The 17669-nt window shown below is 34.4% G+C and overlaps 1 protein-coding gene across 1 annotated transcript in view; it reads left to right on the forward strand.

Moving 5' to 3' along the window:
• ADAM7 (ADAM metallopeptidase domain 7) overlaps window positions 1–17669 on the forward strand; it is a 72806-nt gene that overhangs the window by 27331 nt on the left and 27806 nt on the right. The window contains exons 4-8 of the mRNA XM_037812778.1: window positions 1092–1170; window positions 2562–2638; window positions 3638–3830; window positions 5677–5730; window positions 11457–11528. Of these exons, the coding sequence (XP_037668706.1) occupies window positions 1092–1170; window positions 2562–2638; window positions 3638–3830; window positions 5677–5730; window positions 11457–11528 (475 nt within the window). The remainder of the gene's footprint in view (window positions 1–1091; window positions 1171–2561; window positions 2639–3637; window positions 3831–5676; window positions 5731–11456; window positions 11529–17669) is intronic.

Below are 17669 nucleotides of genomic sequence, written 5' to 3' on the forward strand. Positions count from 1 at the left end.
GTCTCAAAAATCTATTTTTGGGATAAAATAAAAACCAATAATTTCCTGTCTTGTTCTGCAGCAATATTCATGTCTTAAGGTCATCCTAGTTCTTGATCTGAGACACCCATGGATTTCAATACAAGGGAATGTGGGTTGGTGGTTTGAAGCCGTATGTACCCCAGAAAAACATGTTCTTAAATCTAATCCATTCCTGTGGGTGTGAACCCATTTTAAGTAAAACCTTTTGATGAGGCTACTTCAGTTAAGGTGTGACCCACCTCATTCAAGATGGGTCTTAATCCTGTAACTGGAGTCCTTTGTAAATGGAAGCAAGACAAGGAAAGAAAGCTATGGAAGCAAGAAGGTGAAAACAATGAAACCCAGAAGAGAAGGGAGAGATCAGCAGACACCACCATGTGACTTGTCATTGGCAGAGGAGTCAAGGGTAGCCAGCAGCCAGTGTTTGGCCTCAAAACTAATAAATTCCCATTATGTAAGCCAAACCATATCACTGTATGTGCTGAAGAAGCCTAGGAAACTAAAACAATGGGGAAGCAGAATACTCATAATGATAACTCAGAATGTCATTCCTTTATTTGTGCAGAGAAAAGGCCACAAAGAATTGTATGAAAATATTACCAGCAGTTATCTCTTGATGGTAGGATCAGGACAATTTCTTCGATTCTTTTCTGTATTTTCAAAATTCACTGTAACTAATACATATTGCTTGCAAACTAAAAAACATAACTGTTGAGTTAACATGTACATATATGTAAATCTATAAATATATCATGAATTTTTGCATTAATATTGGCTCTTCAGGCAAAAGATTTTCACTCAGATCATCTTAAGATGATGCCTTGATAAAATTGCCTGAATTTGTTGTGGTCTTTTCTACAGTTTTCATCAAACCATGAAATCTAGGTAGAAAGCCTTTTCATATGAGTTGACTTGATCTGGGTTATGTATTTATATATTTTTTGGCGGAAGACAGCCTTGTTGAGATTCAAAAGCAGTCTGGAGATGCCTCCCTCACGTGATTGGTTTTATCTGTGAGGGTTTTTAGAAGGAATAAATTTCACCACCACCCCCCCCCCTCTATTTTTTAGGGAACTACTATCCTTAAATTACAGTGAAACATACTACTCTGCAAAAGGAGAGGAAATCACCAGACATCCTCAGATAAAGGTATCTTTTGGAAACTTCTTATGTCTCTTCTTTGAATATATTATTTACTGGTGCAAGTTTGAAAGCCCATTCTAGCTTTATAAGCAGCTTCAGAATGTGCTCCATTAGAAATGAATCCAGCCTTGACTACCCTAAGTAATGATTTCAGGACAGAAGACAGTATCCTCTGAACCTGAAGGCAGCTGATCACTTCTTAAGTCCTTCAGTGATGCCTACTGTATTTTTTTTTTTTTTCAGTAATAAGCTTACTTCTGCACACTGGGTACGGTGCTAAATCGGGGTGAAGTGCGAAGCAGTATGCCAAAGAAATACATGAGATTGTAATCAAGTTCAGTAGATAAACCTAAAGATATGAAACTATTTATTTTTTTAAAAAAACCTCCATCTAATTGGACCTTATTTGAGTCACATACCCTTAGTCTCTCTGATGCCCCAAGCACTGAGGTCTCAGCTTCATTCTCTAAATGAATCTTTGTTCATTTGTCATTAATATTATTTCAGTGTGTACAATTCTATATTTACACTCTCATTCACCTTCCCAGATCATGCTCTCTGCAGCCCTCTAAGGCCAATGTTACTCTCTTACCTGAAGTATACTTGTATTTTTAAACCTATTTCCTTTATCTAAAGCAGCTGCCAACTTCCATAAATATTAGTCATCATGCAATCTTTGTAAAATAGGACAGAAGGATAACTGAGTAACATTCTCTTATGCAGGAGGTGAAGATTGGCTTGTGCAGGTCTGAGGTTCCTGGAGGGCCATGGAAAGTGTAACACATGGGCTAGTTGAACAGATGGAAATGATGAGAAGAGTAATTACCTAATGAGATCACCACGGGCAAAGCACTGAGTGGGGAATAATAAACTTCCCAACTTGGTTGATGCAGAAAGACAAAATAGAAAGGCATGAAGGGACATGGTTAGAGAGTGAAATATAATTATAGAGATCATCAAGAACTTGTACTTGATTTCACAGGCAATTGGGAAAATTGTAATATTAGCACAGAAGGTTAGTTTGGTAGAGATGTTAGGATGGATTAGAGTAATAATATTTCTAAGGAAAAGAGTCACATTTCTGAGGCTGGCATCTTCACCTACTAGACTGTTAAATTTTTGAGGTAAGAATGCATGTTCTGCTGAACACAAAGTAATCAGGTAATAAAGATAAACTGTTTCAAAAAGCATTCTAAAGCAGATTCAAATATTTCCAAATGAATGAATGCAATAACTGAATGCTTGGATGAATTTAAGTGCAATTCATTAGAATGAAATACTGATATACTCTGTACAGAAAATATTCCTTTGCTAATAGTTATATTAAAATTGAGATACCAATATTTCTATCATATCAATATTTATATTTACATTAACAGTCTCTTCATTCATTGCAGGACCACTGTTTTTACCAAGGATTCATCATACATGAATTCGATTCTGCTGCCAGTATCAGCACGTGTAATGGTCTGAGGTGATACAGAGTATCTTTCTATTTTCTTTTTGAGTTTTTCTGTGAATTTCCAATGACGTCCATCTCACTTCCTTCTTTTTAGCAACTCTGGTAAATAGAGAACTTAATGGGAAAAGAGCTACTGTAAAGTTTCAGCAATGAGTATCAGCTTTGGCTCATTGAATTATGTTCATGTTTGAGGGAAAGATGTCTAACTCACAGCCGTAAGCCAGGGAAGTTTTGCAGTATGTAGTTGTGGGATTCAGAGTTGGAAGACTTACGGAAATCATCTAGCTGGTGCTCTCATGTTATAGATCAGGATACTCTAATCAGAGATTTGTTCCTGAACATGCAATTTGCTTGTATTAGAACTGGATCCAAAAACCAGGCCCCTTGACGTCTGGTTCTGTGAATTTCCACTACACTGAAGCACTTCACAGCTTTTTACTAAACCAGACAGTCTCCAGTATCTGAAAACTAAATTAAGCTCAGAGACAAAGCCTATAGTTCTCCACGGATCTTGGACTCAAGGATGAAGGAGTAAATTGTGGGAAGGCAAGGGATAGAAGATCAGGAAACAATTTCTGTCTTCCTTCATGAGGACTTTGCATGAATAGTTCTGCCTTTTCAAGAATAAGAACCCATTTAATGAAAAATTAGCACATAATGGTATGTGTACTTTCATTTATCTAGTATATAAGTAAAGCCTGATGGACACAGAAATGCAGAAATTTCTTGCAATAACTCAGAGGCTTGCCCAGGGTTCATAGCCACAGGTTGGGAATTGCTACTCTACCTACTTCAAAGCAGAGATATAGCTGTCAAACTTCTTCAGAAAATCCAGATGAGTTGATTCATAGAGAAAAATTTTCTTTTAGTCAAATGCCACATACCATCTCATTTCTGAACTATCCAAAGCACCGAGCTACATGTTCATGAGGCCTTGACCTTATGGTTTCCCTTTACTGAAAAAAATTAATAAGATAGAACAGAGTAACTTTGTGTTCTCAATTTCCACAGGGGATTCTTCAGGGTGTATGACCAAAGGTACCTCATCGAACCAGTAAAATACTCAGATGAGGGAGAACATTTGGTGTTCAGATATAACCCGAGTATACAGTATGCTGCCAATTACTCCTGTGCAGAGCTCAATTTCACCTGGACAGCTGTTCCCAGGGATACTAATAAATCCACAAAAGACTCCAAAATGGAAGTAAGTGCTTTATTTCTAAATCATACTTTTTTTCACAGGGAAAATGCCTTTTCATTCCTTTATGATCTGGAAAGAGAGATTATGAGCCCAGCTAATTTGCTACTCCAAATCTGACTCTTTATTGTCCGAAATCTGAAATGTCAAAATTTGTTTTTGTTATCTATATTGAAAGTGTTCATTCCCTACAGTAAATCCCAGTTTGCTCTACCAATTTGAAGGAAGGAGGGTCTCTACAACCCCACATACAGATTTACAGCTCTATTGGGGTAGCACTGGTGGAGAGAGTGTGCTCTGTGGTATTCTGAAACATATCCTAGATGTTGTCTTTCCTGACACTCTCCTAAGAGTTGATGTTGATGATAAGCCACATTCTCCCCTTTTCATCAGGCCAAATGTTCTAATCGTTAAGGATAATTAAAGGTAATTACCAGTTAAATTTCTTGTTGAGTGGGTGCAGAATGAGAGCCCTTTATGTATCAGGCTTTTTTTTTTTTTTTCAATATAACTAGTTCACAGCCCCTAAATCTCCACGAGATATTAGCCTAAGTCTCCATGAATGTTCATCTTCCTCACAATGAAGGCAGGACGGTGCCTGAAACATACTAGATGTCTGGTGGACACATTTGTTGAATGAATAACTCAATGGAAAAAGAATTATTTAACCAACAAAACACTGACCTATGACTTACGTGAAATCTTCATGGAATATGCCTCTGGTTTATACTCAGAGAATATTAATTACCTCAGTGCATGTACACTAAATGCTAAAAACTTAGAAGTACTTCCGGGTGGTGTTGTTTTATAAAAATAAAAGGCCTATAACAAACAACTTTCTGTACATTTCCTTGGAATTGAGACTACTGAAAAATATGAGGTTGGGAGGAAAGAAGAAGATTGCAAGGAATAGTCTGTCCTATTGATCAGTCCTGTGTTTTAACTCTCAAGTATAAATGGCTGCTTTTACTATGGGCTTCTATTTCACTTAGTAAACAAAAAAACTAAATTCTGAAAACTGGATTCATAATTCTTTATTTATAACTGTTATCTGACAGGAAAGACTAAACAAAGAAAGAATAGTCAAATATGGAGTATTGCCTTAGGTTTATTAAAATCTGATGTAAAGGGCCATGTAGTTTAATAATATAGTAGATCTTATTTAGATAGATTCATAAATTATTAAATATACTAATATACTAATTTTCTTACCTTGAAAATATTATATTTTTTCAACTTAAAATGTTAAGGTGATATATTTCAATCCTGTTAATTACATTAACAATGTTGTGCTACCATCACCACCATCCATTACCAAAATATTTCCATTGTTCCAGTTAGGAACTCTGTACATTTTAAGCTTTAGCTCCCTATTTCCTATCCCCATCCTGTCCCCTGGTACCTATATCCTAGGTTCTGACCATATTAGTTTGCTTATTCTAGTTATTTCATAGCAGTAATATCATACAGTATTTGTCCTTTTGTATCTGGCTTATTTCACTCAACATAATGTCTTCAAGTTTTGTACATCTTGTTGCATGTATCAGTTGTGTAAATGGTAATAGAGTAAAATTTTGAAAAAAAAATCCATGGAACTGCACTACACCACCAACAGTGAACCTTCAGTTAAACCATGGACTATGGTTAATAGTACAATTATAAAAAATGTGCTTTCATTAATTGTGACAAATGTACCAGACCAATTCAAGGTGTTTATAAAAGGGCAGTATATGGGAATCCTGTGTTTTGTGCATGACTATTCTCTAAAACAATTAAAAAATAAAAAAAGGTTTTAAAATGTTAAGATGAGAAATGATAACCGCACTTTATTAAATTTTCCATAAATTTCCAGAGTACCCATGGAGAAAAATATGTTGAACTGTTCCTTGTTGCTGATGATAATGTGGTAAGTTTTCAGATGAGGATTTTATTCCACATTCATCCTTATCAAAAAATATTTGTGATTCTCACTAAGAGAAAGCAGTATTCTAATTAGAGTTCAGCTCTAGCATCAGAGTTCTGATTTTAGCTTCCAAAAACAGACTTATATAGAGATTATTGGGTCCTTCGGTGGTATAGCAGACCAAGCCAACTTAGAATACTTCCATTATATAGAAATGCTAAACAAAATATAAAAACAGAAAGCATTTATAGTTTATTGCTAGCTCAGCAGAAAACAGAGTGCTAAAAATGAAGAAGAAAATCTCTGTGATAGTAGTAAGTAAAAGTCAAAGGCTTGGAGGCCTACATTATGCAGAATCCAGATATAGTTGTTTGGGAGTTGGAGGATTAAACCTCCTTAGGAACAAAAGAAGGGGCTTCAAGCCTCCACGAGTTTAAGATTTGGAAATGAGTCCTCTGCATAATGCCCAGAGCTTAAGATTTGGAAATGAGTCCTCTGCATAATGCCAAGTGCCCTATAAGTTCTCTTTAACAATCCAAGATAAAATGAAATACAGGAGATAGAGCCAACCAACATAACGGAAAGGATAGTAAGCTCTTCAAGTATTAGGAATCATCCAGTGATATTTCAGATTCTTCTAGAAAATAAAAGTGTGTATTTAACATCATTAAAGATATAAAGAGGAATAGAAATCACAGTGAAAGAACTAGAAGAAACAGGAAAAGGATAGGCATACATTCAAAAATATATAATTTAACATCTATAGGATGAAAACATTTATACATAAATATTAATTCTTGAAATAATTAAGCAGAAGATTAGACATACATGAAGAGATATTGAGTTGGGGAAATCACCATGTATGGAATACTGAGAAATAGAGTTGAAAATTATGAAAGAAAAGATAAGAGACATTGAAATGTGGAACCAAAAAGTTCATAAAAAGAGAATATGGGTGATTGGATGAGAGATAACAGTGGAAAGACAATTCTGGAGAATTTTCCAGAACTAAAGAATGATAAAAACCATCAGATAATTTTGTAGTCTCAATAGCAAAGACAAAGGAAAAACTTGTTAAAAATCTACCCCAAGAAAGAGATAGATTACTTACAAGTGAATCACAATTAAACTGACAGCATACTTTTTGTAAGCATTAAGAGATGCCATAAGTCTCCAGAATAATATATTCAAAAGCTAACAGAAATAATTTTAAAACTTAACTCTGGAAATAAAATATTAGACAAGGATATAAGAGGGATTGGGAAGAGAAAAATCATATTTAAAGGGTGCTTTTGGCATGTAGGAATGTAGAGATATTCACAATTTTAGTCTTGTTAACCCAGCATGATTATTAACATTTTAAGTGTAACCATCAAAAAGGGAGCAATTGGAAAGTACATCTCCCAAAATAATAGAGCGGGATAAAGGAAAAGAGAAAACAAGACTAATCCAATAGGAAGCCAGAAAGGATTAAAAAAAAAAAGAAGATAGTAAATTAAAAATAGAAAATAATATATAAGAGAACATTCCAAATATATCAGTGAACAGAGTAAACATAACAGCTACATCCATCTTTTAGAAGATTGAATTCTAAAACTGGATATAATACAAAATCAAAATACATAATATTAAAAGAAATACACCTAAATCTCTAACTGGACTAAAAAATGAGACAGCAGGAAGCTTATTTACCCCAAGAAAGCATGTATTATAGCTTTAACATCATACAACATAGACTTTATGATGTAAAAATTGTTAGAGAGAATTAATAATTATAAATAATAATTAATTATAAAAATAAATTCACTAGAAAATTATTAAAATATGTATATGCCTTATTACATAATTTAAAAATATATTCATTAAAAAATAATAGGGAAAGTAGGGGTTTTTAAACTTACTGCTATGAGACACTTTTAAATCAAGCAGAAAAAAATTCAGCAAAAATAGAGATTTGAATCATATAAATTAAATTCAGTCTAATCAATTGATAGAAAACTATGCACCCCAAAATGGAGGATTCTTTTTTCAAGTACAAAGAAAAATTTTGCAAAAATTTAACCCAGTATTTAGCTAGAAAGGAAATAAAAAGAAACAAGAAAAGAATAAATATCATGAAGATCATAAATTTTTAAAAAATTTTGCCACAATGAAATTCTAAACCATAACAAAAAATTGTCAAATTAAACTGTTAAAAGGTCATTGGTTTGGAAACTGAAAGTGAAATACATTTGTAAAAATCAAATGCCTAAATAGGCCAAATCTGAAATTATGAAATATTTTGAACTGAAAAAATAAAATAATAAATACAGATAAAGTTCATTGGATTCAGGTGGAATAGTAATATTTAGAAGGTTATTTATAGCCTTAAAATATCTGTTAAAAAGTGAGAAAATAAATGAACTAAGAGTTCAACTGGAGAAGTTAGAAAAAGAAACACAGACTAAATCCAAGAACATAGAAGGAAGAAAATTTTAATAATGAGAAAATTTAACAAAGCAAACAAACAACAAATAATTTAATAGATCACCAGAGCTGAAGGCTACTTCCTTGAAAAGGTAAGAAAAAAATAGATGTATATGTAAATTTGTAATGAATGGAAACAAAACCCTAAATACAACAGAGGTTCCAAATCATTAAAAAATACGTGAACAACCTCATGCCAAAAAAATTATAAGCGAAAGAACTATATAGAACATATCACCCACTGACACACTCAAAAATAGAAAACCCCCAAAAGATTTATAATTAAATTAGAAAACTAAATAAATAGCTCACAATCAATAAATAAAGACACCTGGCTCAGATTATTTTAATGACAAATTTTACCAAAATTTGTTGTTATGGATAACCCTCACATTGACAAACTGTTGTGAAAATAGGAAAAGAGGAGAGTTTCTTTACACATTTTATAAAGTTATAAGCTTTGCATTGGTTACCTGCTGCTGCTTAACAAGCTACCCAACACCTAGTGGGGTTCACTCATGTAGCTGCAGTAATCTGGTAGCTGCTCTAAACTGGTGGACTGTTTTGAGATGGCCTCGGTCTCGTCTGGAAGATAGTGTTGGGTTTTGGTTGGTCATGGGTCTCCACCAGGCTGGCTTGTGCTTCCTTAAGCATGGCTGGGTGTCAAAAATGTCGAGAGAGGCCAGGCTCCCATGTGAAGTGTTTTTAACATTTGTCAAACCAAGTCATATGGCCAAGTTTATTTGGAGGGAACTACATAAGCTTATATAAATATGGAGGAGTGATTCAGTGGAGGGCTATTATTGTAACAATCTATGATAGCACAGATAACAAATCCAGACAAGGGTATTATGAGGAATTGAAATTATAAGCCAATCTCACTTCTAAGGAGGACAGATGAAAATATCCTAAAAACATTTTTTCTGCAAACCCAAACTAGCACATATCTAAAAGAAAGTTTTCATGGAAATGAATGTTTATTTTGTTAATGTGAATTAATTGCTTTAACATTTAATAGATTTTTAAAGTTCAGATGATCATCTCAAACATCATGTGTATATATTTTAATGAAATTCAACTCTCATACATGATAAAAACACTTAGAACAAGAAATGGAAGAAAATAAAGGTGTTTACCAAAATTCTCTCCTGTATAAACTCTAATCAGTGATAGAATTTTGGAGGCTTTCCCTCAAAAATTGGGAATTATATGCATGTATTCATTGTCAATGGAATTTTTACTGGAATTCCTAGTCAGTGTAATAAGTAGCGAAAAAGGAAATAAGATCTATGTGAATTGAAAAGTACAATTTTGTTGTACATAAAAAAAAAACCAGAATCTACAATTAACCTATGAATTTTTTTTTGAAAAAGAAATTTGTAAGTTCTAGCCACAAGATTAATAGATAAGTTTACCTTAGAATATGTGTGAGAACATGTTAATTAAATTTTAACAATGATTCAAGAAGCGTTGTTCTTAATTATAATATATTTATTGGTAAAGACTAAAGAGAGTTTACTAAATTTAATTTTACCTCAAATACCAGGTAAATGTTTGCTTCTGTGATTTTAGGTGCATTAAACTGGACTTTCTATGTATAACCCTCATACATGCTGCTTTAATGTTGTCTTAAAATCTTTAAGGGCTTTTTTTTTTTAATTAAGTTCCTAAGGCAAATCGTCCATTTTCATGTGCCAAAATAGTTAATGAGCACCCAATATGTACAAAAGTTATGAGTATTTAAAAAAATTAGCTAAGTAAAAAGTGCAACAGAATAAAAGCAAGTTATGGTATTTAGGTCAGATAGAACTGGAGTGAAAAAGGCAGCTTTGGAGAACCTTTTAAAACATGTACAGGAGTTTACATATATTGATGATGGTGCGATGAGTCAAAATATGGAAGTGTACAGCCAGAAGTAGCAAGTTGAAAGAGGAGACCAGAGCTCTAAGTCTGAATCCTAGGAAACACCAAACATTTAGAAAGGGATGGGCAATAGGAGTGCAAACACCCCGCACTCACCTTTCCCTTTACTCCCAGTTTCAAAATCACTAACTGATAAAGTACCCTGTTCCTATAGTTCCTAAGATAGCATCAGAATCTTTCTCAACAATTTATTTTAGACAATTGATCAATTGATCAACAGAGTCCTAGTGTAGAAACATTTTTGGCATCCAGAATTTAAAGGAACAGTAAGAAAAGAGATTTGCACAATAAAACCAAGAAGGAATGCTCAGAAAGTGCCTGAGTATGGGATACTCCAAGAGTGTATGGGGTAATGGAAGCTACGGTGATAAGGAATTTCTTAAAAGAGAAATGGTCAACAATAGTTAATGTGGACAACATGACCAGGAAGATGAGGAGAAGCTGTTCAATGGACTTTGATAATTAAAAGGATATTTGTGGGCCTATCAAGCATAGTTTCAGTGGAATCGTGACAGGTAAATCCAGACTACAGTGGATTGAGAAATGGGTGAGAGATGAAAAAGTGGAAAGATTCTACTGCTGTATCTTTGAGGTATTCAGATATTTAAGATAACAGTAGAATGATGGAATAGTAACAGGAGGATGATTGCAGAATTCAGAAAAGGCATGTTTATTTTATTTTTATGATGAGAAAAGGCTGATCAGTTGCATTTTTCTCTACAGAGTATCATATACTATTAATTATATTTTATCAGCTATGAAGTGATAGATAATGCTAATAACAGGGTCCTTATAGTACAAAAAGGGAATCTAGTTGTGAGAGGAGAAAAGGGCAGAATAGGCTGGAGAGAAGGGGGTACCATAACTCATAACTCTGGCTCTGGGTGTTCCTTGATTATAGGTTCCTTAATTTGAGACCACTATGGAAACGGGAAGGCTGATAAAATTGGTGTTCTTTGCAATATAATGGTTGCTGTGGAACACTAAGTTTTGCTTCACTGATGTGATAAAAATGGACTCTAATGAATATGTCAGTTTGTTTAATAAATTCATGTAATGTAACCTAATATAATATAAAAGAGGGGAAAACAAAGTTGGAAAAAAAAACTTGAAGCAGTGCTAAGCCCAAGCATGTCTTTAGAAACTGCAGTTATTAGTTAATTAATATGAAAAATTTATCTCTGCATAAATTGCCCAGATGTTAAACTGACTAGAACACCTCTTTTCTCATTGTATCAATGAATTTTCTCATTGAAATATCTCATAATGGATGAAGTATTTTTGACCTTTTATTCAATTTGTGTTATTAATGAATTTTGATCTGATGACCATATTTTCAGTATCGCAGGAATAGTCATCCTCACCATAAACTAAGGAACCGAATTTGGGCAATGGTTAATTTTGTCAACATGGTAAGTTTGATATAGTTTGAATCAAGCTAAAAATGCAAATGGGGAGAAACTTTTAGGTTAGATCTGTTGTGTGTGTGTGTGTGTGGCTTTTTTTTTTTTTTTGGTCACTCTGATATTGAGACACCCACACAACAAAAATTCACCAAATAGACTAATCAGCAAAAATCCATTGAAACTATTCACAGCAATGACTGACCCATAACACTGTTTTTTTCCTAAGTAAATTACATTTAGTATTTAAATGTTTCAAATATTTTTTCTAATCACAAAATTTATTTTAAAAATATACAAATAATTTTGAAAACCAATCATATATAAACTAAATCCCATTACTTAAAATCACTTCTTCATGACCCTGTACAACAAAAAGGCTTTCAAGTCTTTCCTTCATTGCTCACACTTTGGCACACAATTTAGGGTAAATATTTCAGTAAAATGCACTAAAATGATTAATTTGTCTGAAACAGAAGAACTGTAACTCTTTTCAAAACAGATTTGTTAATTGTCCGTATCTTTCTTACACTGACTCCTAAGATACACCCAGCTCTATTAAGAATGGCGCCTTTAAGTTAGCAGTTATCCATTCATCAGTTGAAAGACATTTGATCTGTTTCTAATTTTTTGACATTATGAATAAAACTGGTTTAAACATTTTTGTACAGTTTTAAGTCTGAACATAAATTTTCATTCATTTTGTGTAAAGACCTAAGGAGTGGGAATGCTGGTTCATATGGTAAGTATATGCTTCTTTAGCTGGTTCTCAAATTTTTTGATATATTTTGCTTTAATTTTCATTCAATTCATTTGAAAATATTTCTTATGCTCTTTGTGACTTCCTCTGATTCATGATTAATATATGTGTATTAGTTAATTTCCAAATATTTGTGGACTTTTCACATGTCTTTATGCTATTGATTTTTAATTTTAATTCTATTGGAGTTAAAGAAAATGCTTTCTTTGATTTCAGTTATTTCAAATTTATTAAGGTTTGTTTTATGGCCCAATCATGGTGAATGCTCATGTGTACTTGGGAAAAAAAAATATTCTGCTGAATTTAGGTGAAGTGTTCTACAAATGTCAATTATGGCAAATTGATTGGTAGTGTTTTTCAGGTATTCTATATCCTTACTGATTTTCTGTCTACTTGTTCTAACAATAATTGAGAGAAGAGTGTTGAAATATTCAGCTATGATCATGGAGTTTTCTATTTCTCCTTTCTGTGCTCTCAACTGCTGCTTCGTATATTTTGAGGCTCTGTTGTTAGATGAAAACTCACTTAGGATTAATGTATCTCCTTGGTGAATTGACAATTTTTATCATTATGTAATATCCTTCTTTACCCCAGGAATTATTCTTTGTTATGAAGTCTACTTTGTGTGATATTAGTATGGCCATCCCAGCTTCCATTTGATTAGTGTTTTCATGGTATATCTTTTGCTACCCTTTTACTTTCAACCTGTCTATACCTTCTTATTTAAAATGGATTTCTTGAAGATCACATTTTTTTATCCAATCTGAATATCTCTATTCTTCAACTGGTATCTTTAGCAATTTAATATTATTATTGATATGGTTGGATTAAAATTATTGTTCTGCTAGTCTTTTTCTACTTATTCCGTATGTTCTTTGTTCTTTTTATCCTTTGTTCTACTTTTGGATTGTATATATATATTTTTTAATTTTATTGAGATTGTTCAGATACCATACAATTATCCAAAGATCCAAAGTGTAAAATCAGTTGCCCCTGGTACCCTCATACAACCTTGCATGCATCACCACACTTAATTTTTGTTAAATTTTTAGAAACTTTTCATTACTCCAGACAAGAAATAAAGTGAAAGACGTAAAAAGAAAAAAAAAAAAAAAAAAAAGGAAACTCGAATCCTCCCATATCCCTAACCAACCCCCCTCAATTGTTGACTCATACTGTTGGTATGGTACATTTGTTACTGTTCATGAAAGAAAGTTGAAATACTACTAACTGTAGTATATAGTTTGCAATAGGTATATATTTCTTCCCTATATGTCCCTCTATTATTAACTTCTAGTTGTATTGTCACACATTTGTTCTGTTTCATGGAAGAGTTTTCTAATATTTGTACAGTTAATCATGGACATTGCCCACCATAGGATTCAGTTTCACACATTCCCATCTTTTGACCTCCAACTTTCCTTCTGGTGACATACATGGCTCTGAGCTTCCCCTTTCCACCTCATTCACGTGCCATTCAGCACTGTTAGTTATTCTCACATCTTGCTACCGAAACCTCTGTTCATTTCCAAACATTTAAGTTCATCCTAGTTGAACATTCTGCTCATACTAAGCAACCACTCCCCATTCTTAAGCCTCGTCCTATATCTTGGTATCTTATATTTCATGTCTATGAGTTTACATATTATAATTAATTCTTATCAGTGAGACCCTGCAATATTTGTCCTTATGTGTCTGGCTTATTTCACTCAGTATATTGCCCTTGAGGTTTTGTCATCAACCCATTTTTTTTTTTTTTTTAAGATGGTTTTGTTCACACACCAAACATTCCATCCTAAGTAAACAATCGATGGTTGTCTGTATGGTCACATATTTATGTGTTCACCACCTTCACCACTATCTACGTAAGGGGCATCTACATTTCTTCCACAAGGCAGGAGGGAGAGTCAAAGAAGGTAGAGAGGCAAAAGAAAGAGGAAAAAAAATGACAGCTAGGAAGTAGCAAAAGGAAAAGTAACGTTAAATCAAAGCAGAGTAAAGAGTCAGACAACACCACCGATGTCAAGTGTCCAACATGCCTCCCCTATCCCTCCCTCTTATCTGCATTTACCTTGGTATATCGCCTTTGTTACATTAAAGGAAGCATGATACAATGATTCTGTTAGTTACAGTCTCCAATTTACATTGATTGCATCCCTCCCCCAATGCCTCCCCATTTTTAACACCTTGCAAGGTTGACATTTGCTTGTTCTCCCTCGTAAAAGGACATATTTTTACATTTTATCACAATTGTTGAACACTCTAGATTTCACCAAGTTACACAGTCCCATTCTTTATCTTTCCTTCTTTCTTCTGGTGTCTCACATGCTCCCAACCTTCCTCTCTCAACCGTATTCATAGTTACCTTTGTTCAGTGTACTTACATTGCCGTGTTACCATCTTCCAAAATTGTGTTCCAAACCATGCACTCCTGTCTTCTCCTATCACTCTGTATTGCTCCCTTTAGTATTTCCTGTAGGGCGAGTGTCTTGTTCACAAAGTCTCTCATTGTCTGTTTGTTGGAAAATATTTTGAGCTCTCCCTCATATTTGAAGGACAGCTTTGCTGGATATAGGATTCTTGGTTGGAAGTTTTTCTCTTTCAGTATCTTAAATATATCACACCACTTCCTTCTTGCCTCCATGGTTCTGCTGAGAGATCCACACATAGTCTTATCAAGCTTCCTTTGTCTGTGATGGATTGCTTTTCTCTTGCTGCTTTCGGGATTCTCTCTTTGTCTTTGACATTTGATAATCGGATTATTAAGTGTCTTGGCGTAGGCCTATTCAGATCTCTTCTGTTTGGAGTACTCTGAGCTTCTTGGATCTGTAATTTTATGTCTTTCATAAGAGATGGGAAATTTTCATTGATTATTTCCTCTGTTATTGCCTCTGCCCCTTTTCCCTTCTCTTCTCCTTCTGGGACACCAATGATACATACGTTCTTGTACTTTGTTATATCTTTAAGTCCCCAGAGACGTTGCTCATATTTTTTCATTCTTTTCTCCATCTGCTCCTTTGCGTGTAGGCTTTCAGGTGTTTTGTTCTCCAGTTCTTGAGTGTTTTCTTCTGCCTCTTGAGATCTGCTGTTGTATGTTTCCATTGCGTCTTTCATCTCTTGTGTTGTGCCTTTCATTTCCTTAGATTCTACTAGTTGTTTTTTGAACTTTCAATTTCTGCCTTATGTATGCCCAGTGTCTTCTTTAAAGCCTCTATCTCTTTTGCTAAATATTCTCTAAACTTTTTGAATTGATTTAGCATTAGTTGTTTAAATTCCTGTATCTCAGTTGAAGTGTACATTTGTTCCTTTGACTGGGCCATAGGTTTGTTTTTCTTAGTGTAGGTTGTAGCTTTCTCTTGTCTAGGCATCTGACCTCCTAGGCCACCCCAATCAGGTTTTACCAGACGAGAACAGGCTCAGGTCACAGAAGGAGGTAATATTCAGTATCTGGTTTCCCTGATAGTATTTCTTAGAGGATTGATACATCTGTGCTTTTCTGCCCGGCAGGTGCACCTGTCAGCCTGTCAAAGCCTGTGGCTCTCCTCCCCCAGGCTTTGGGGTCTGGTTCCGGTAAGGCAGGCAGTAGAGCTGGGCTCCTCCCTTTCCTCTTGGGAAGCTATGCCCCCTCCAGAGAGGTTACTGCATATCAATAAGTTCTTTGTTTCTCTGACTCTGCTGATCAAAGTGTTTTGATTTTAAAATGGCTGAGACTGTCTTTACTGCAAAGTGCTGCAGGTTGAAAATGGCTGAGTTCTTCTCCAAAGAGAGAGAAAGGGACAGAAAGCTCCCAGGTTCACCCGTTAGCCAGAGATAGCACCCAATCCTCTGGGCTCCCCATCTTGAGACAGATATGTCCCCTGACTCCCCCAAGGTCAGTTGTCACCAAAAGCCTCTGTCTGCTTGTTGAGGATTCGCTGTCTGTATTGAGCAGTTAACATTAAAACCCCAGTTGGAGCTGGGCTGAGAGAGTCCTGCTCTCTAGCACCACGAGGCTTCCGTGAGGGAGGGGCTCTTGGCTCTCGGCTCTCAGCTCTCAGTGTGGATCCACAGTTTTACTTACAGATTTTATGCTGCGATCCCAGGCATTCCTCCCAATTCAGGTTGGTGGATGATGAGTAGACAGTCACGTTTGTCTCCCCACAGTTATTCCAGGTTATTTACTAGTTTTTTGGTCATTTGTGAATTGTTCCGGGGGGGACTAACAGTCTTCCACTCCTCCCTATGCCACCATCTTAGCTCCTGTCCAGATTGTATATTTTTATGATTCCATTTTATCTCCTCTATTTGCTTATTGTTTATACCTCTTTAAAAATATTTAGTAGTTACCCTTGGTTTTACAATATATCTGTTTAATAAAACAGAGTCTACCTTAGAATGACATTATACCACATTTAGTAGTGGACCGGTATAACAGTGCACTCCAATGTGTCCCATCCAACTTTGGTGCTAACACTGTCATCCATTTTGTTTCTTTTATTTTTTTAAACGTTATTTATCAAAAAATTAAAAAAAAAAAAACATTTCAAACAGAACAAAACAAAGGAATAAGAAAAACAAATATCCTAAAATAACTGCATTCCCACCTACAATGCAGTAGATTTCCAATTTCTCTACATCCTCTCCAACACTTTTTTGTTTCTATTTTTAAAATAATATCCAACCTTGTAGGTGTGAACAGATATTTCAATGAGGTTTGGATTTACATTTCCCTAATTGCTAATGATGTTGATCATCTTTTCAAATGCTTATAAGCCATTTGTATATCCTCTTTGGAAAACTGTTCAAACCTTTTGCCCAATGTTTAATTGGGTTGTCTTTTTGTTGTTGCATTGTAAGATTTATTTATATATTCTATATATTAAGCCCTTTTCTGATATATGATTTGCAAATATTTTCTCCCATTCTGTAGGTTTTTCTCACTTTTCTTGATAATTTCCTTGGATGCACATAAGTTTTTAATTTTGATGAAGTCAAATATCTTTTTTTTTCTTTTGTTTCTCATACTTTTGATGTCAAGAATCCACTACTGGATTGTGAAAACCTGGGGATTACACTCCATTTATCTAGTTTATAGTTGGATGAGTAGAAAAATGGGGACAAAAACTAAATGAAAGATAGGGTGGGATGGGGGGAATGATTTGGGTGTTCTTTTTTACTTTTATTTTTTATTCTTATTCTGATTCCTTCTGATGTAAAGAAAATGTTCAAAAAGATTGGGGTGATGAATACATAACTATATGATGGTACTGTGAACAGCTGATTGTACACTATGGATAATCATATGCTATGTGAACATATTTCAATAAAATTGAATTTAATTAAAAAAATATCCACTGCTCATTTCCCAGTATTGAAGATTTGCTCCTATGTCATCATCATCTAAGGGTTTG

The sequence above is a fragment of the Choloepus didactylus genome, chromosome 20 (assembly GCF_015220235.1).
Source record: "Choloepus didactylus isolate mChoDid1 chromosome 20, mChoDid1.pri, whole genome shotgun sequence".
NCBI classification, from domain to species: Eukaryota; Metazoa; Chordata; class Mammalia; order Pilosa; family Megalonychidae; genus Choloepus; species Choloepus didactylus.